General features: G+C 42.6%; 1 protein-coding gene across 1 annotated transcript in view; it reads right to left on the bottom strand.

The window, feature by feature from the left end:
- DPY19L1 (dpy-19 like C-mannosyltransferase 1) overlaps positions 1-16,219 on the bottom strand; it is a 519,970-nt gene that overhangs the window by 309,628 nt on the left and 194,123 nt on the right. The window contains exon 7 of the mRNA XM_085607487.1: positions 8,666-8,723. Within this exon, the coding sequence (XP_085463613.1) occupies positions 8,666-8,723 (58 nt within the window). The remainder of the gene's footprint in view (positions 1-8,665; positions 8,724-16,219) is intronic.

The raw sequence follows: 16,219 nt of genomic DNA, 5'->3' as shown, positions 1-16,219 counted from the left end.
TTGTTGCCATCCTCCTCTTTTTCTGACCTTCTTTTTATTGGCTTTAGAACCACTGCTAACCAGTGCTAAGGTGCATGTACACCTGTTTTGCATCTTTGATTTACTTCCAAGTCCCTTTTAAAGTGGTATACTATATACCGAGGGCCTGTAAATTAAATGCTACTATTGGGCCTGCAGCACTATTTGTGCCACATACAGGAGTAACATTTCAAACCTGTCTCAAGAATGCCACTGCAGGGCATGTGTGTGCAGTTTACTGCCACTTCGGCCTGGAATTTAAAACTCCTTGCCAAGCCTTAAACTCCAGTTTTATTAAGAATACAAAGCCCTGGTACTACCTGGAGGATCCCAAACCATAGGTCAAAGAGACTAGTGGCTCAGAGGAAGAGGAGCAGAAAAATGACTAGACAAGGCGATAGAAGAAAAAGGGGTGCAATCTGAGAGGGAGTCCCTTACAGCCTCCTATGCTGGGAGCAGTGTCTCCTCCAAATTCTATCCCCGGAGGAGCTCAAAGACAGACATACTGAGAGGGACAAAGGCTGTAGCTGGCACAGCTGTCTACAGAAGCGAGAAGAGCTTAGGCTGACAAAGCCCTGGCTGAGGAGAGGATGGCTGAGGCTAGAAGAGAAAAATGTTCTCTTAAGGAGAAGAAGTTGGCCCATTTGCTTAGTTTTAAGTGGCTGGACTAACAAGCAAAGCTAGTAGAGTCTTGTGGTGGCAGCAAAACTACTGTATCCAGTGCTAAATATGCAGTCCACACACCCAGAGACTTGGTGTCTACTTTAAGGAGGGGATGAAATACACCAGTGGTTTCAGGCATATGAGGTAGCTCTAGAGGTGCACAGGATCCCTGAGGAAGATTGAGGAGCTGGCATATGAAGTCATATTCCTGGTGGTGAAAGGGATGCCCTACTGGCCATAGAAGAGGGGGACAGGTTAAGGTATACCCCCATAAAGGAGGCCCTGGTCCAGAAGTATGAATTCACCACAGAAGAGTGCAAGTTGAGATTCGTGGCCAGCCAGAAACTGTGTCACCTGTCCTGAGAGGAATTTGTGTACTTTTGCAGAGCGTTGGGTGAAGGGTAGCATAGTAAACACTTTGGGCTGTATAATTTGATTGCATGAGAGCACATGTTTAGTCATTGCTTTCCAGGGCTACACCAACACCTGGTTGAGTGTAAATTCTACAACCCCAGAGAACTTGCAAAGAAAGCAGACCTCTGGTTGAGTACCAGAGTGTCTGAAAAGGTATTTGAGAGTGATCCTAAAGGGATTGGCTCAGGTTTCCCCCAACCAAGGGAGGGGAGGTTCACAATAACCCAGGCAGGTCCCAGGGTAGGGGGTGGGGTAACTTGTCCCTTCTCAGAGTAGACAAAGAGGTTGGGGTTGGCAGAGACCCTGGGTGCCCCATTGCCAGACCCAGAATTTGGATTGTTCCCAAAGGTAGCACCAGCAGGGAAGCCTAGCCTTTACTGAAATATCATCCAATGAGGGGAGGCCAACAGTGTCAGCAGAACTGGGGGGAGGGGGGGGGACTTCCACAAGCACCCAGCCAATTCTGTTTTTTGGCAGAGGAGGGTGAAGAAGCCCAGATGGAGGGGTAAGAGGTGAAAAGAGTCCACAGTGGGGGGAACAGAGGACCAGGGGCTGCCAGCTCTGAGATCAGAGTACACAAAGACTGACCCTGGTAAGGTCCCTTCTGGCTGGGGTCAGGTCATACACTGTCACAGGAACTGAGGGCTGGAGACCTGTGCCAGGCAGACTCTTGCACAACACATACAGAGTGTGTTTCCCTTGGGCGGGGAGTAGTTGTACACTCCTGGAAGTCCTGACTTGCCAGGCCCATGATCAGCCTTAGGGTACAGACCCTGCGTTGAAGGGCCAGGTTCAGGAAATCACCTCTGAACTGGTGGAAGGGGCAGCTACCACAAGCGCCCGACAGATTTGTTGTCTGGTTGTACCACTCCTGGAAGGAGGGCACAGAACCCCGGATGCAGGTGCAGGGGGAGGAAGGACTCACCCCTGATCCTTGTTCAACCTATGGGTACTGACCCCGGGTTCAAAGACTAGTTGCAGGATATCACCCCTGAACTGGTGGGAGGTGGAGTGGAGAAAGGATGCAAGGCACCTGGAGCAATTGCCCCCCCCCCCCCACTCTGAGAAACCACAGATGGCATGGGGCCTGGCTCTTGACACTGACAGCTGTCAGTGGCCTCTGCTGGTTGCTATCCTTATGGACATAGTTTTCCTTGGGTGGAAGGGCCACATCACTTTGTAGGCCATGCTGGTACTGGCTGCCAACTGGGATTCATCTGTGAGTAAGTTAAAGTTAGGTGCTGCACAGATGGGGTCCACAGATAAGGAGAAAGATTTCCCCATGGGTTAGGTCAGTGGCCCCTAAGAGTACAGACAGAGGGATCCAACTTGGTTCAGAAAGGCATAGAACTGCAAGTGCCCCTGCAGTAGAGGGCCATTGTCCATGTTCTATCACCGTAAGCAAGGAGGTCCATCAAGGTATTGATTAGTCTACCCTGGCTTTAGGCTGGAGGGGGCTTGTGTTAGAAAATGGCGCTCTATGAAGGGTCACCCCAAACTCTTTGTCTTCCTCCTCTTCTTTTTTTCGAATCTTCATTTTATTGGCCTTAGGACTCTGTGGACTTTACCACTGCTAACCAGTGCTGAAGTGCACGTGCTCTCTCCTCTAATTATGGTATAATTATACCTGTTTGACATATCTGATTTACTTGTAAGGCCCTTGTAAAGTGGTATACCACATACAGAGGGCCTTTAAATTAAATGCTACTAGTGGGCTTGCAGTACTAATTGTGCCACCCACAGGAGTAGCCTTTCAAACCTGCCTCAGGCCTGTGAAGTTACTGCCACTTTGACTTGGCATTTAAAACTACTTGCCAAGCCTTAAACTACCCTTTTACTACATATACGTCACCCCTAAGGTAGGCCCTAGGTAGCTCTAAGGGCAGGGTGCTATGCAAGTAAAAGGTTGGAAATGTACTTTTATGTTTAGCATGTCCTGGTAGTAACAAACAGCTAAATTCGTTTTTTACTACTGTGAGGCCTAACCCCTCTAAAGACCAGCATTGGGAATTCCTTGATATCCTTTTAAGCGATAATTCCTGCTCAGAGAGTAGTAGCTTTTAAATTTTTTATATCTTTGGAATGGTAATAAGTCTTCCTCAGTGATAAAGTTTGATTTAACATTACTGTTTTAGAAATGCCACTTTTAGAAACTGAGAAATATATAATTGCCAGTACTAACTTTACCAATACAGAATCTGTGTTTACCTTTGTGATCACGCAAATCAATTACTGTGATCACCATTTATTTTCAACATAGTCAGCAAAACATTTTATCAGTTTTCTGAAAATAATCATAGACAATAGAACTACAAACATACATAACAAATAGTAAATCGCCTTTTTTGGTGTTGATCGCCCACATAACATTTAAAGTAGCATAACAATATCACATGAGGTTCACAAATGATAATTACAAAATTAATATGCATCAACATAAGGTGTTCCCCAGCTCTGAAATTGGAAGCCAATGGGAGCTGACATCACTAAATCATTACTAACTGCCCATGCCTAATTGGGCCAAAACCAGACGATGCATAAACAATCTGTATGTGGACTGGCTGATGCCAGGTATTTTGTCTATTATGCTATTTAATCAACTAATTCCAACTGTGCTAGTTATTTCTTTGAAGTGCTCTCCCTGGTTCTAAAAACTGTTGACGCATTTCAAACCCTACACCAATTTCTGGGTTCTCCTCAAGACTCTGAACTGCTGGACCCTTGTATTGACTTCCAGCATAAGAGTTCCAACAAAACAGTTATTAATTGTATGTGTGATCTGGGTGAATTGCATCACTGGAGCAGTGGGCACTCAGTTCAATGCATTAGACGGTGGATCAATCTCTGTCTTTGCACACAATCAATGCACTTTATTTACTGCAAGGGGGTCTTTTGCCGGGTGTCCTTGATTCCAATCTGAACATTTCTCTGTGCTTATAACTCTGTGTGCTTTGCAGCCGGTCTCCAAAATATGTCTGGCCTGTATGATAGCTACACTTTGCACATTCCCTCTAGACAGCCTAAACACATGGAGGATAGGTGCGTCTGAGTATCCATCTTCATACATTTGCATTCTGATCACCTTGTCCGGGCAGGATGGAAGGGAGGGGCTAACACTTAATTTGATTAGGCTCTGTCCTCCCCCCACACAAAGGACTGATTAAACCCCCTCCCCCCACCACACACACACACAGATAGCCTGGCAGTCAGGACTGGGTTGAAAGGAATTCTCTTGCACTTCAGAAAGCTGCTTTGAAGTCACCTCCACATCAAAGGCACTTTTGGGTATAAGTACTGGGTTTCTAACCCCATCAAATCAGACACTATTGGACGTGTAACTAAGCTCTACCAGAAGAACTGATGTGCTGCTTAAAGGACTCTACTGGACTGATGGTCTGGAAGGTATGCTTTTCTGTTTGTTGCCCAGCTGCCTGCTGCTCTCCGACTCTGCTGAAGGACAGCTGGGCTCTGTCTTCACTCCAAGTGATCTCCAAGGGCTTGTTGGCTTGCCTCCTGTCGCTTGAGACAAGGATATCAAAGTATCTACCCCTGCTCCTGTGCCTTGCTCACTGGAATTACCCAGATTCTTGCAACACAGATTATGACTCATCTCCTGTCTGCGTGTAGCAGAACCGGCCATATCGACCAGGTTGCGGGAACCAGTGCTTTGCCTCGAGAGATCGACGCATTGGACAGTGTATCACCGCCTCTGCAACTTGATGAGATTGACACTTCCCCTAGACTGCATGGCACAATTCAGAGCATCGCACAATGACTCAACTCCAGCACCCGTCTTCGCCTTCATGCGTGGAGAAGATGGAGGCATCCTGAGCCTGTGGGACTCGACATCGACACATCTTGTTGCTTCCGAACAGGAAAGGTACTTAGTTCACCAGGGCCTGCGTGAGTCCTATAGAAGGCGGGTGCTCCATAGTGGTCGGCCCAAAATTTGTCTTTGCCCCTGTCCAGCATGACCTACAAAAACCTTTTTAATGCTACTTGCTTCTAAGTACGTTACTACATTTATTCCTTTAAAATTCATTATCTTAAATTCTATACATTGTGTTTTCGTCCTTTTGGTCTTATATTGTTCAGAAGGGAGACCGCGTTTACAGTGCTGCTATTACATCGCGTTCCTATTACAACGGGGTCGTTACAACGACCGCGTTGTTAAAAAGCGAAGCCTTTACATCGCAAGTCATTAGATCGACTTGCTGTAGGGGGTGCTCTAACCTAAGAAATAGTATAATTACCTATTCCAACACCTTCCCTACTGTTCCGCAGGCTGGAGTTGGAATAGTAAATTATACTATTCCCAAATCCAGCACGCCCCCTACAGTAAGTCAATGTAATGCCTTGCGATGTAAAGGTATTATGTTCTAACAACACGGTCATTGTAACAAACGCGTTGTAATAGAACACGATGTAATAGCATACAATGTAACATGCTATATTCATTCAGAATACAAGATTCTATTTTTCTTAATGTGAATTGGAGGGAAGTGGAGTGGGTATGTGTGGGTGTGTGTGTGCGTTTTACACATTGCCTCTTTAGATAAGCCTGTTCTGTGCCAAGCTACCAGATGGTGAGCAAGGGTTACCTTTTAGTGTTTATCTAACTCACCCTGACTAGAGTGGTAGTTTCTGCCTGGCATGGGTGTATACCTCTGTAAATTAGGAATCCCATTTCTAACAATTACTAGAAACATCTTGAGAGAAAGAGCAGGAAGTGGCATTGAATGAGGTGGCGATTGAATGGGAAAGCAAGATAATGAGAGAGAAAGTGACACTGAGAGCCTTAGAGTAGCACGTTAAGCTAATCTTCATGATCAACCCAGATTTTTCAACTTTTTTGGGGTCAATATTTATGTGAGTATTAGAACTCTGTACCTTGTGACTCTACTAATCAAACTGACACTGCATATGCTCTGATCCTATGTGGTATTGATAAAATGTATTTCAACAAACTGGTCTATTTAACTGTTCAGTAAGTCAACTGTAGATGACACAGAAATGCACTTTTGACATGGAAGTTAAATGTCATATGTTGGCTGCAGTGTGTATTTACACCACCAACATGCAAGTCAAAAATATATGTCTGAACATATAAGCTGAAAGAGGATTTTAGAGAGACAGCATCCGCATGACTTTCTTTTCTCAGAGATCTATACAGACCATAACGGCTGACAAGCTCTTTTGCATAAAGAATATTTTCTTTACAAGCTAGAACTGTTTATGCGCCTCTTCTAAGACACTGTATTGAGAAATAGTTTTCAGAAAATTCCTTCCCAATTAAAAGCAAAATGTTGCAACACTCCCTCACCTACACTGAGTTTCATGCTTCACTATTGGGGTACTTCCTCAAAAGCACCAACTGGTGCTGGCCACTTAATCCAGAGCTCTGCATTGGCATCCTGTATTTTTGGATCCTCGGAGGGGCCCTGGTGAAATCTAAATTTTTATTAGGATAGGTATTCAAATGTTATTTAAGTAACTACTATCCCATACAAGATTAATATCAGGCAAAAAGAATGTGGTGAATGGCATTTGTTAGGCTATATCCCTCGCCTATTGGTAAACGGTCAACATGTTTCTACACTTCTAAGCAATTGACTCCATCACTGGGCTTTCTCCAGGACCTGTGTGATCCTTCGCCATAGTGTACCATATTGTATAATCTTATCTATGCAGTGTTTGAACAAATGTGAAGTAATCTATATAATACCATGATCCTAGAAGTCCTGCAAAAAAGGTGAGGTACACACAGTGGTTTATTCTTAAAGCAGAGGTGCTTTGACCCTCACATTCATCCCTATAGTCTGATACCAGCAAACATGATTATGTTGAAAAACATTTTTTTAAAACAATATTAGAATATTGTGAAAAAGTTCATAAGTGACTTGCGCAGTCAAATCGTTTTTATTTACACAATAAATCCTGTCATCTTTTATGGTCTATATTCAATGGCAAAGCCAATAAGTCTTATCCATTGGCTTTCCAATGTAGTTTTCAGTTGTGCAGCATCAGCAAAAAAATGCAATCCTTAGACCTGGAAAGACAGACAGTCTTTAGTTAGAGAGAGAACCAGCCTGTACAAATTCAGGTGGAAAGAGAACTAAATAGGGGTGTTTATGAGAAGCTATAGACTGGGATGCCTGGTGGCAGAAGGGTTCTGCCATACTGAAGCAGAGTTTCCAAAGTAATTGTACAGGAAAAGAGGAAGTGCTATAAAAGGAGGTGGAGGACTAAAAGAAAGTAGTCAGGACTGGTGTGGCAGAATTTTTCCAGTCTCTGGTTAGTGCACAAAATAAATCCAGCACCTCAACCATTACTGCTTCAGAACATTCCTTAAGATGGGAAATTTTCACCTGAAGAAGACGCTGTTGGAAAAAAAGGAATCCCGACTCTGCTGGAATTAAAGAACTCAAGACTTCTAATTCCTGCTGAGTGAGAAATGCCCTGACTTTTGCTGGCCCCAAGGGTCAGGTGGCCACCCAATGTTTACCTGCTTGAGAGTGGCAAATAACTGAAATACTCCTGACTTCAAGAGGGCCCGCTTTACCACAAAAGACTGGACACTGTCAAACCTCTGGTTGGTGAGTGGCCACATGCCTAGAAGCCTGCCCTAGGAGCTAGATGATTCAGAACTGACCTGAATACATTTTCCAGAAGTTGGAGAAAAGTGGGTCATTGTTTACTACTTCTGGAGGACCGGAAGAAGGTGCTGTGGCTGGCCCTGGAAGGTTGCATGCTAGGCGGACAAAACGTTTGTCCCCCATTTTGCTGCACTGAAAATTGCTGAGACTCGAACCCAGTTCCCTAGATTCGAAGACGACCGCCCTAGTCATTAGGCCAACTCCTCTTCTCCTCTTTGAAGAACCATTGCCAGCGATAGCCTTGGTCATTGCACACTAGAAGATATTGACATCCATTTCAGAAAGCAACTCACAAGGTAAAATCTTTGACTAGGATGACCTACTAGGCGTAACCGGCTCCAATCCATTGCATTCAGCCCAAAATTGTGCATAGGTCCAGGTCAGCAGCAAACAGTAACATATGAATGGTGCTTTACTTTTTCTTGGTGCTTTTTTACTTTAGACTTCAAAATTCACGGCTTTGGTTTCCCTGAACCTCTTTTTAATGATCTCTCTGCTCATTAAAATGTTCTATAATTTCTAACTTGGTTTTTAAATGTTATTGTATTGTGTTCTTTGCTTTGAAATTGACAGTATTGCTTGAATTTAAAGTGCACTTCTCCAGGCACTGCCTGCTGCGGATGCCAAATCTACAAGAGGTTGAGCAGATATACTCTCATAATTGTGTTTTGACATTAACAGAGTGGATGTTTTATGTTGGTTTTTGTATCCTCCCCAAATGAATAACCCTATTCTTGGCAAGGGGCATCTGCCAAAAATTGGGAGATTCTGTATCTGTCTTAGTTCCTTGATGTTAACGGTGGATATCTCACTCGACCAGACTCCAAATAAGGATCTAATGATTCAAAGAAAAAAACATTATTTTATATTGTAAATAAAGTATTAAAAATTCATGACTCGTGAGACATACTTACTTCACCATGGTTGTAAAAGATGCACAGCACCGTAACCAGGCCTCCAAGTCGGCTCATACTGTGGTGAAAAAAAGAGTACTCCTTTAAATATTTTATTTTTCTTTGAACATTTTTCTGTGCATGGATTTATGTTTGTAAACAATTTGCATACATTTTAACTGATTGGATTTAAAAAAAATAAACTCTGTAGCAAAGTTGTCAGAATAATCATACAAAAAACAGTTTCACTGAAATGGCATTTGATTTGGTAGCAATAGAATTTTTTTTGATGATTAATTAAGTTAGTTCATTTATCCTGTTCAAAGGATCAGTTACATCATTTTGTGTAACACAAAACCGTATATTAGGAGTCTGGAAGTGAAATACCATAGATTGAAGCGTATTGAAAATATAACTTCCCGCGTGGATTGTCAGATGTATTTTTGAACTGGCTGAAAGTCAATTTTGCCCTTTTTTAAGTTTCATCTGCACAGAGCTTGTGCTGCGCGTGGGAAAACTATTGTTTTTAATAGTAATTTAAAAGGGCCTCCTCTCTTTCCTGGTTCCTCATTGGTTCCTGTGCGTGCCACCTACCGCTCCTCCATTTCTATTGGCTGCAGCATATTTTCCTGCATTTACCAATGCTTGTTCCTCGTCTGCTTCTCTGATCAGTTTCCCACCACCAAAATAATGTTAACATCCGCTTTGGTGGAACTATATTTCTATAAAGTTTTGCCTTTTACTCTTGAAGCACATTTATATAACAATTTATCACCCGGAGAGATGACGTGATTTGGATAGAATGACAGGATGTTGCGTGACGCCGGCCAGACTTAAACCGGGACCCCAGCTCTCGAGTCAGCAGCTCTGTCCGCTGCACCACATCCTTTCCACTCCTGTGTTATCTGTTTTTTTTTCTCCTGAACGATGATTGATGAAAATAGCTCTTTATTCATTCATTACATTCAAGGTGAGTTCAAAAACGTACATCTTTTGCATTAAAATTGATTTTTCCCATAGCCAATCGTAAACAACTCTAAAACCGCTTAATAGAATTCCACCAAAATATATTGCTTCAGCAGACTTTTAATCATCTGGTGACTTTTCTTGAAATGGTGCATTTCTGTCTAACCATAAAAGAGAGAAAAGCAAAAAATATGACCAGAGTGAACCCACCCATGCTGGATACATATGTATAAGATTATGAATACCAGAAGAAAAAATATGCAAAACCATTACGAAAAAAAATGTGAAACATAAACAATCTTGCATTTACATACAACAACATAATCCTCCCAATGTTTAATATATACTGGGAAACAAAAAAAAGAATAGAAACTGCTAAGTGGAGTGCTAAAGCTGCAGTATGTATAAGTGGGCTTAACATCCACCCACTTATGCAGAACCCTCCTCAGCCTTTCTTACTGGCCAGACAGACTTCACCCATTTAAACTCCTTCGCCCTTTTACCCCCTAGATCAACCAGGACTAAGGGGGTAAATACAGCCCCAGACACGCTAAGAAAGAGTGTAGAAAAATTAACCCGTACCGGCCTTATTCAGGTTGGGAAGAATAACTGGCCCTGCTGAGCTTGTTAAAAACCAAACAAAAAAATCTGCCTTGCCCAAGAGTGAGGGGGATGAGGTGTTTTATTTCACCACACCTTAGTTAAGGGCGAGTACATTAACAATTTATATATTTAGGATTGCCCAAGTGCAATGGACGTAAATTTGACCACCGCACCAACCTGATCCAAGGACAAGCGATTCGTGCGTCCCAATCTCCTTACATTATGCAGGTGCACGTCGCATTTTCTTTCATTTCACATTGCCTAAGTATGGTAGGATGCTTGTTAAATCTATTTACCCCTACAGGGCCATATTTGCTCCGTACACACAGCCTCATGTGGAGTCCGGCGAGTATTTGGTTTCCTCACCCAGCAAACATCGATGGCAGCAACCCCCAACCTTGCCTAAGAGTGAGGTTGAAAACAAACAAACAAAAACTGCTTCAGTGCCATCTACACAGTGCAAGTGCGCCAGTCCTCGGAGGTCCAGCATCCTCTTGATAGCTTTATAACCTGTAGAACCCCCATTTTAAACATGCCACGGAAATACGGATGCTTTGCGGAAGGAAAATCTCAGAAGAAACTTGAATTGAGGCACAGAGGGAGACCACCACTTGCGGAAGCAGTGTGTATACATATAATGAGGTTTGAGCTAATGATCGTGCATTTATTGTACAAAGCAAGCGTTCTATCACAAAGGAGGTTCGAATTGTATAACCTATGCGAAGTTTTTCTTCGCAGTTAGGGGCATTTCTGTCTGGGAGATGCATTCAACTTTAATTATGTGTCTGTCATACTAAAGAAGGTGGAAATGTGTACGCACAGGGAAATCCTGTTAATTGTAACCCTCTGCTAGTAGATGGCAATGAATCCCCATTTTAGGTGCTTGCTAATATCGCTGTTTTATTTTGGCTTAATCGTTTGCCGAAAAATCTTCTGTAAAACATTTAATTAGTTATAATGCTAATTTAAGTTGATTTCAAACTAGGCTTAGGTGAAATTTAAGTCATGGCCGGCGCAATTCACGGAACTAAGAAATTTGGCGCTAAACTTGTTACTGAGATTACCGAATTTGCACCATTACCTCGCTTTCTTACGCGCAAATTTGCAGTGAAAATTGACAGCAAATGCACAAGAACAAATAACGCGAATGACTGTTCATGGTGCTTTTGTTTTTTGCACTTTTTTTCTAGCGTAAAACGCAACCTTGCGTCATACATTGATGTGAGGATACATTTTGCTCTAAAGTATGAGTAAAATACCAGCATTGCGTTGCATGTAATTCTGCCAAAATTTAGCGTAATTATGCTAAAGCGATTTCCACACACCCATAGTTTGAAATGAATCAAAGACTGTATTTAGATAACGACGCCTACATTTTTCTTGTCTCTTCTTAATTAGTGCAATCTGACATCAAGTTAAAATTATATTGCTGGATCCGACATTTCTTATTTTGAAATAGTGCGACAGTCATGGTATCCCACCCCTGTAATGTCACAGGCAGAACCTCTTGCGAAGCTTCCAGCATTCTAATAAAGGGATCAATAAATAGCGCAAAGAGTAAGGGAGACATAGGGCAACCCTGTCTTGTACCCCTCTCTATTACAAAAGATTCAGTTTGTTGTCCCATTATACTCAAATAGGCAGTAGGTCTTTTATAAATTGCCTGGATTGCATTGATAAAGTTTATCCCCAATCCAACACGCTCCATCGTTTTCCAGAGAAAGGCCCACGACACACGGTCGAAGGCCTTTTCTGCATCCAAAAAACAGACCCCCATTGGTTTAGACAAAGCTTCAGTTGCGTCAAAAATCGTTATAACCCTTTGGATATGGTCTGTAGTTCCCCGTCCCGGGATAAACCCATGCTGTTTATCCGAAACAATCTGGTGTATGACCCCAGCCAATCGGGTAGCGAAGATCTTAGAGTAAAGCTTTCCGTCACTATTTAGCAGTGTAATGGGTCTGTAGGAGCCCAGCGCAGTGGGATCTTTATCTTTCTTTAAGAATATAATTATATTGGCAACATCCCATGATCTAGGCGGTAAAATCCCCTTACTGACTCCATTTACGAGGTTCAAAAGAACCTGCTGAACTTCTGCAAAGAATATTTTATAAAACTCTAATGGTATAGAGTCTAAACCTGAAGCCTTACCTGAGGGCAGGGAGAACAAGGCCGATTGTAGCTCTTCTAATGAAATTTCTCCGCCTATCATCAACCTATGTTCATCTGTAAGTGTAACAGAGCACGGAGGGCACGATGAGTGGTTATCTGGTGCTGCAGAGCCGGGTTCTTTATACAGGTTTGCGTAAAACTCCCTAAAGGCCTCCCTAATTTCCCCAGGTTCTGTGACTATATTTCCGCTCATATTCTTAATTTTATCAATATTAAAATCCATGCTCTGCTGTTTGGCCCTGACTGCCAAGTACCTCCCAATATGCTCATTGTATTCATACCGATCCTGCTCGCTAGCAAGGAGTTTCCCAGCAGTTTTCTCTGCATGATGTTCATTTAAGCGGGCCTTAAAGATGGCTATCTCATTTAATACAGGAGCCGGATCTCTTCCATTTTGGACAACGCCAATTAATGTAGTTTCCAAGGCGCTTAAGGTACGGTATAGTTCTTCCCAACAATCACGGGCCTTCTTCTGTTTAGCGATGCTAAAACTCAAGGTTTCACCCCTTATACCTGCTTTGAAGGAGTCCCAGACGAACCCTTCCGCGGCACTGCCCTTATTTATAGAAAAAAAAAGCACAATCCAGGACCGCATATGTTCAGTGACCCAGATAGGGCTATAAGGGCTGTGGAGTAATTGGCTGAAGTATATGGAAAGGGGTCAGGATTCCTCTTGAACAAAAATAAAACCCAAATTTTAATTAATAGGCACACGTTAGCATCAGATACCAGGATTACAAATGAGGCCACGTATCTTGGTATTCGCATTACTTCGAAGTTAGAACTGATAGTTGATAATAATTTGTCCCCTATCTTGGTAAAAGCCAAGCTTGATTTTAAAAGATGGGATAACTTGAGACTGTCAATAATGGGAAGATGTAATTTAATTAAAATGATTTTTCTTCCAAAAGTATTATACGTGTTTAGATCTCTCCCACTAGCAATTAATGATATATGGTTTAAAAAAATTGACCGGATAACAGCTAGTTTTATCTAGGCATATGGGAAGACTAGAAGAGCGAATACTTTTATGTGTCTACCTAGAGGTAGGGGTGGCTGGGCATTACCAAACTTCAGGCTGTATTATCTCTCTGCAGTCTTGCAGTGTTATCAGATATTGTTCAGCTGCCGTACTACTGCACAGGATCCCAGCATCAGGGTACCCTCCATTTATGAGCTATTGCTTGGTAAATCTGCTCAGGGGTGTCTAATGATGTTCTCTGAGCAAAGCTACTTTAAACAAACCCGCTTTAAGACTCTGTATGCAGCTTATAGGAATTGGGTATTGGTTAGGAAAAAAGCAGGGGTGGGCAGGTATAACCGATACACTCCTCTGATACAAAATGAGCAACTGCCCTGTATATTTCAGGACAGCTGTTTTAAAAGATGGGGGTGTAACGGGGTTAGCAGACTGGGAGACTTTTTGGTAGATAGTTAATTTGCTCCTTTTGAACTGATTTGTGGCAAATTTAATATTCCATCGCGAGATTTTTTTAAATATTTACAGGTCAGGGATTTCTTTTCTAAGAAAGTAGGGGGGTCTGCTGGATTTGATCAAATACCGGTATTGGAGGTTATCATAAAAAAAAGCTATTCCCTCCATCGCTCAGATATATGGCTGCTTATTGGAATTGGTCCCTGACGACCTCGAGAAACAGGATACGAAATGGAAGGAGAAACTTGATTTGGTCGACTCAGGGTTTTTGGAATCACTGAAGCTAGGGGGGACAGTGATGTATGCCTCGAATTTGCAATCGCAACACTACAAAACGGTTTATGACTTGTATATAACCCCAGCTAAGATTGCAAAATGGGGCGGTACGGCTGGGACAAACTGCCCCAGATGTCATGCTCCAGGGGCAGACCTGGTTCATATATTCTACTCCTGTCCTAGTTTAAATCAAATAGAGTTACAGATTGTGGGCTTTTAAGGGGAGATTTTAAAAAGCGACATCACTCCGTCCCCACAGCTTATGCTTTTGGGAGTAGACAAAACCTACTTAGGACCTGGGCGGGAATTGATTTTTATAGCTATGTCAGTGTATAGATTGTGTATTTCTGCTGCATGGCTGGATAGACTTCCTCCGACATTCCAGCAAAGGAAAGGCCGTTTCCTGCATGTATATCAATCTGAAATGGCCCTATATAAACGTAAGGGTATCCAGGTTAAACAAAAAGGAAGGATGATCTGGGGTTCATTAACTGCATGGATAAATGAGTTTTAAGGTGTTTTAATGCTATAAACTACCCCTAAACGTGATTCAAATCGGGTTAATGTTAAGTTGAATATTACTTTAGCTTAGTTACCGGGTTCTGAAGTATTATTTGCTTTTTTTATGCCTAATGCTGCTATATATATTACCTGCTGATATCGTTTTTTTTGTATCGAATGATAAAAAAAAAAAAAAAAAAATGAAATAGTGCGCCAGTAAACAAGAACTAGAGGCTTAAAAGCCATGCTCAAACTTCGTTGTAGTTGTTGATGCAGCATCGTACTATGTGACTCTGATTACGGACACAGCAAAACAAGGAGGTCTTTAAAATGCGGCGTTTTGTTCATGTGCAGACAGGGCTTTAAGTGGTATGAAAAAATTGGTGGGTTTCTCAAAGAGGCGAGGCCAATGTACTTAAGGGCGTGGCTTGAAACACGCACGCTAAAAATCTGTTTAGCATAGTGTGCCACCCGACTTGTATTTTGCTGTTTCTGTCATTGCATCTAGATATATGAAACAACAAGTAACATCATACCTACAACAAGTCAAGACTATTTGGCTTTGTCAATGGTTGTTAGTTGCATAAGATAAATAAGCAGCAACAATGGCTTGTATTTAATATTGAAAAAACTTGCACTCATAGCCCTGGTGACACCACGACAATGTTGCTGCTCCTGAGTTTAAAAAAAGGGAAGGAAAATCCAGAGAGAAAATTACTCTCTTTAAAGGATTTCCCTTCCCCTACCAGGCTAACGTGACATGACGTCATGCCGTAACTTCTCCACTAGTGAGAAGTGAGCAGGCACACATTGATGTAACTGCTGTCCGGAAAAAAACGGACCGTCTGTGCCAAGGCACAAAACAGAGCCCGATAGAGACCTGTTTCGAGGCCACGTTTAAAAAACTGCCGTGTTCAGACCCAGTGAGACTAGGCCCACTTGAAGCCCTGTGTGCAGACTACCTTTCTGAAGCTAGGAAATGTATAAATAAACGAGCAAACCTTGGACTCACCCACTTATGTAGACCGGCTCACAGCCTGCCACAGAGGCTTAACAGAGTACACCTAAAAAGAGGTATTCACACCCCACCCTCCTCCCCGCCCCCAACCTAGCAGGGGACCACGAGGACAACAAACACCCCCGATCCTTGCGAGGCTGGTGTATGAAAAAAATCAACCTTTCCCGGCCTTACCAAGCAGCAAGGTGGCAATAGCTGGCCCCGCACTCGTGTGATAAAAAAGCATCGCCATAGCCATTAGGTTCTGGCCTAAAATTAAAGTTCCTCTCAGTCACAAGTGAGTTTAGGCACACAGTGTGTGTCACTCTTCAAAATAGGAGGAAGAAAAAATGTAAGGGGGATCTACAAAAGAAGAAAATTGAGAAACAAAAGGACAAACTCACTATCCATGACACTCACTGCATTCATTTTCTGATGGCGTGGCACACATGACCAAGCACAATACGAGGATGAACAGCCAATCACTGTCCATACGGAAGGCAAGGAGCTACCCAAATAACTTGTATTTCTTGTACTTTCACCAACATCTCTTCGCTCGCCTGTCGGCTATAACCTTGTCTCTCCAAAACAGTCCCTTTTAACCCGAGCACTGTGCTCCCTACTC

This window comes from Triturus cristatus, chromosome 5_2, assembly GCF_964204655.1.
Source record: "Triturus cristatus chromosome 5_2, aTriCri1.1, whole genome shotgun sequence".
NCBI lineage: Eukaryota > Metazoa > Chordata > Amphibia > Caudata > Salamandridae > Triturus > Triturus cristatus.
The sequence above is the reverse complement of the archived record's forward strand: the minus strand, read 5'-3'. Positions and strand labels throughout refer to the sequence as shown.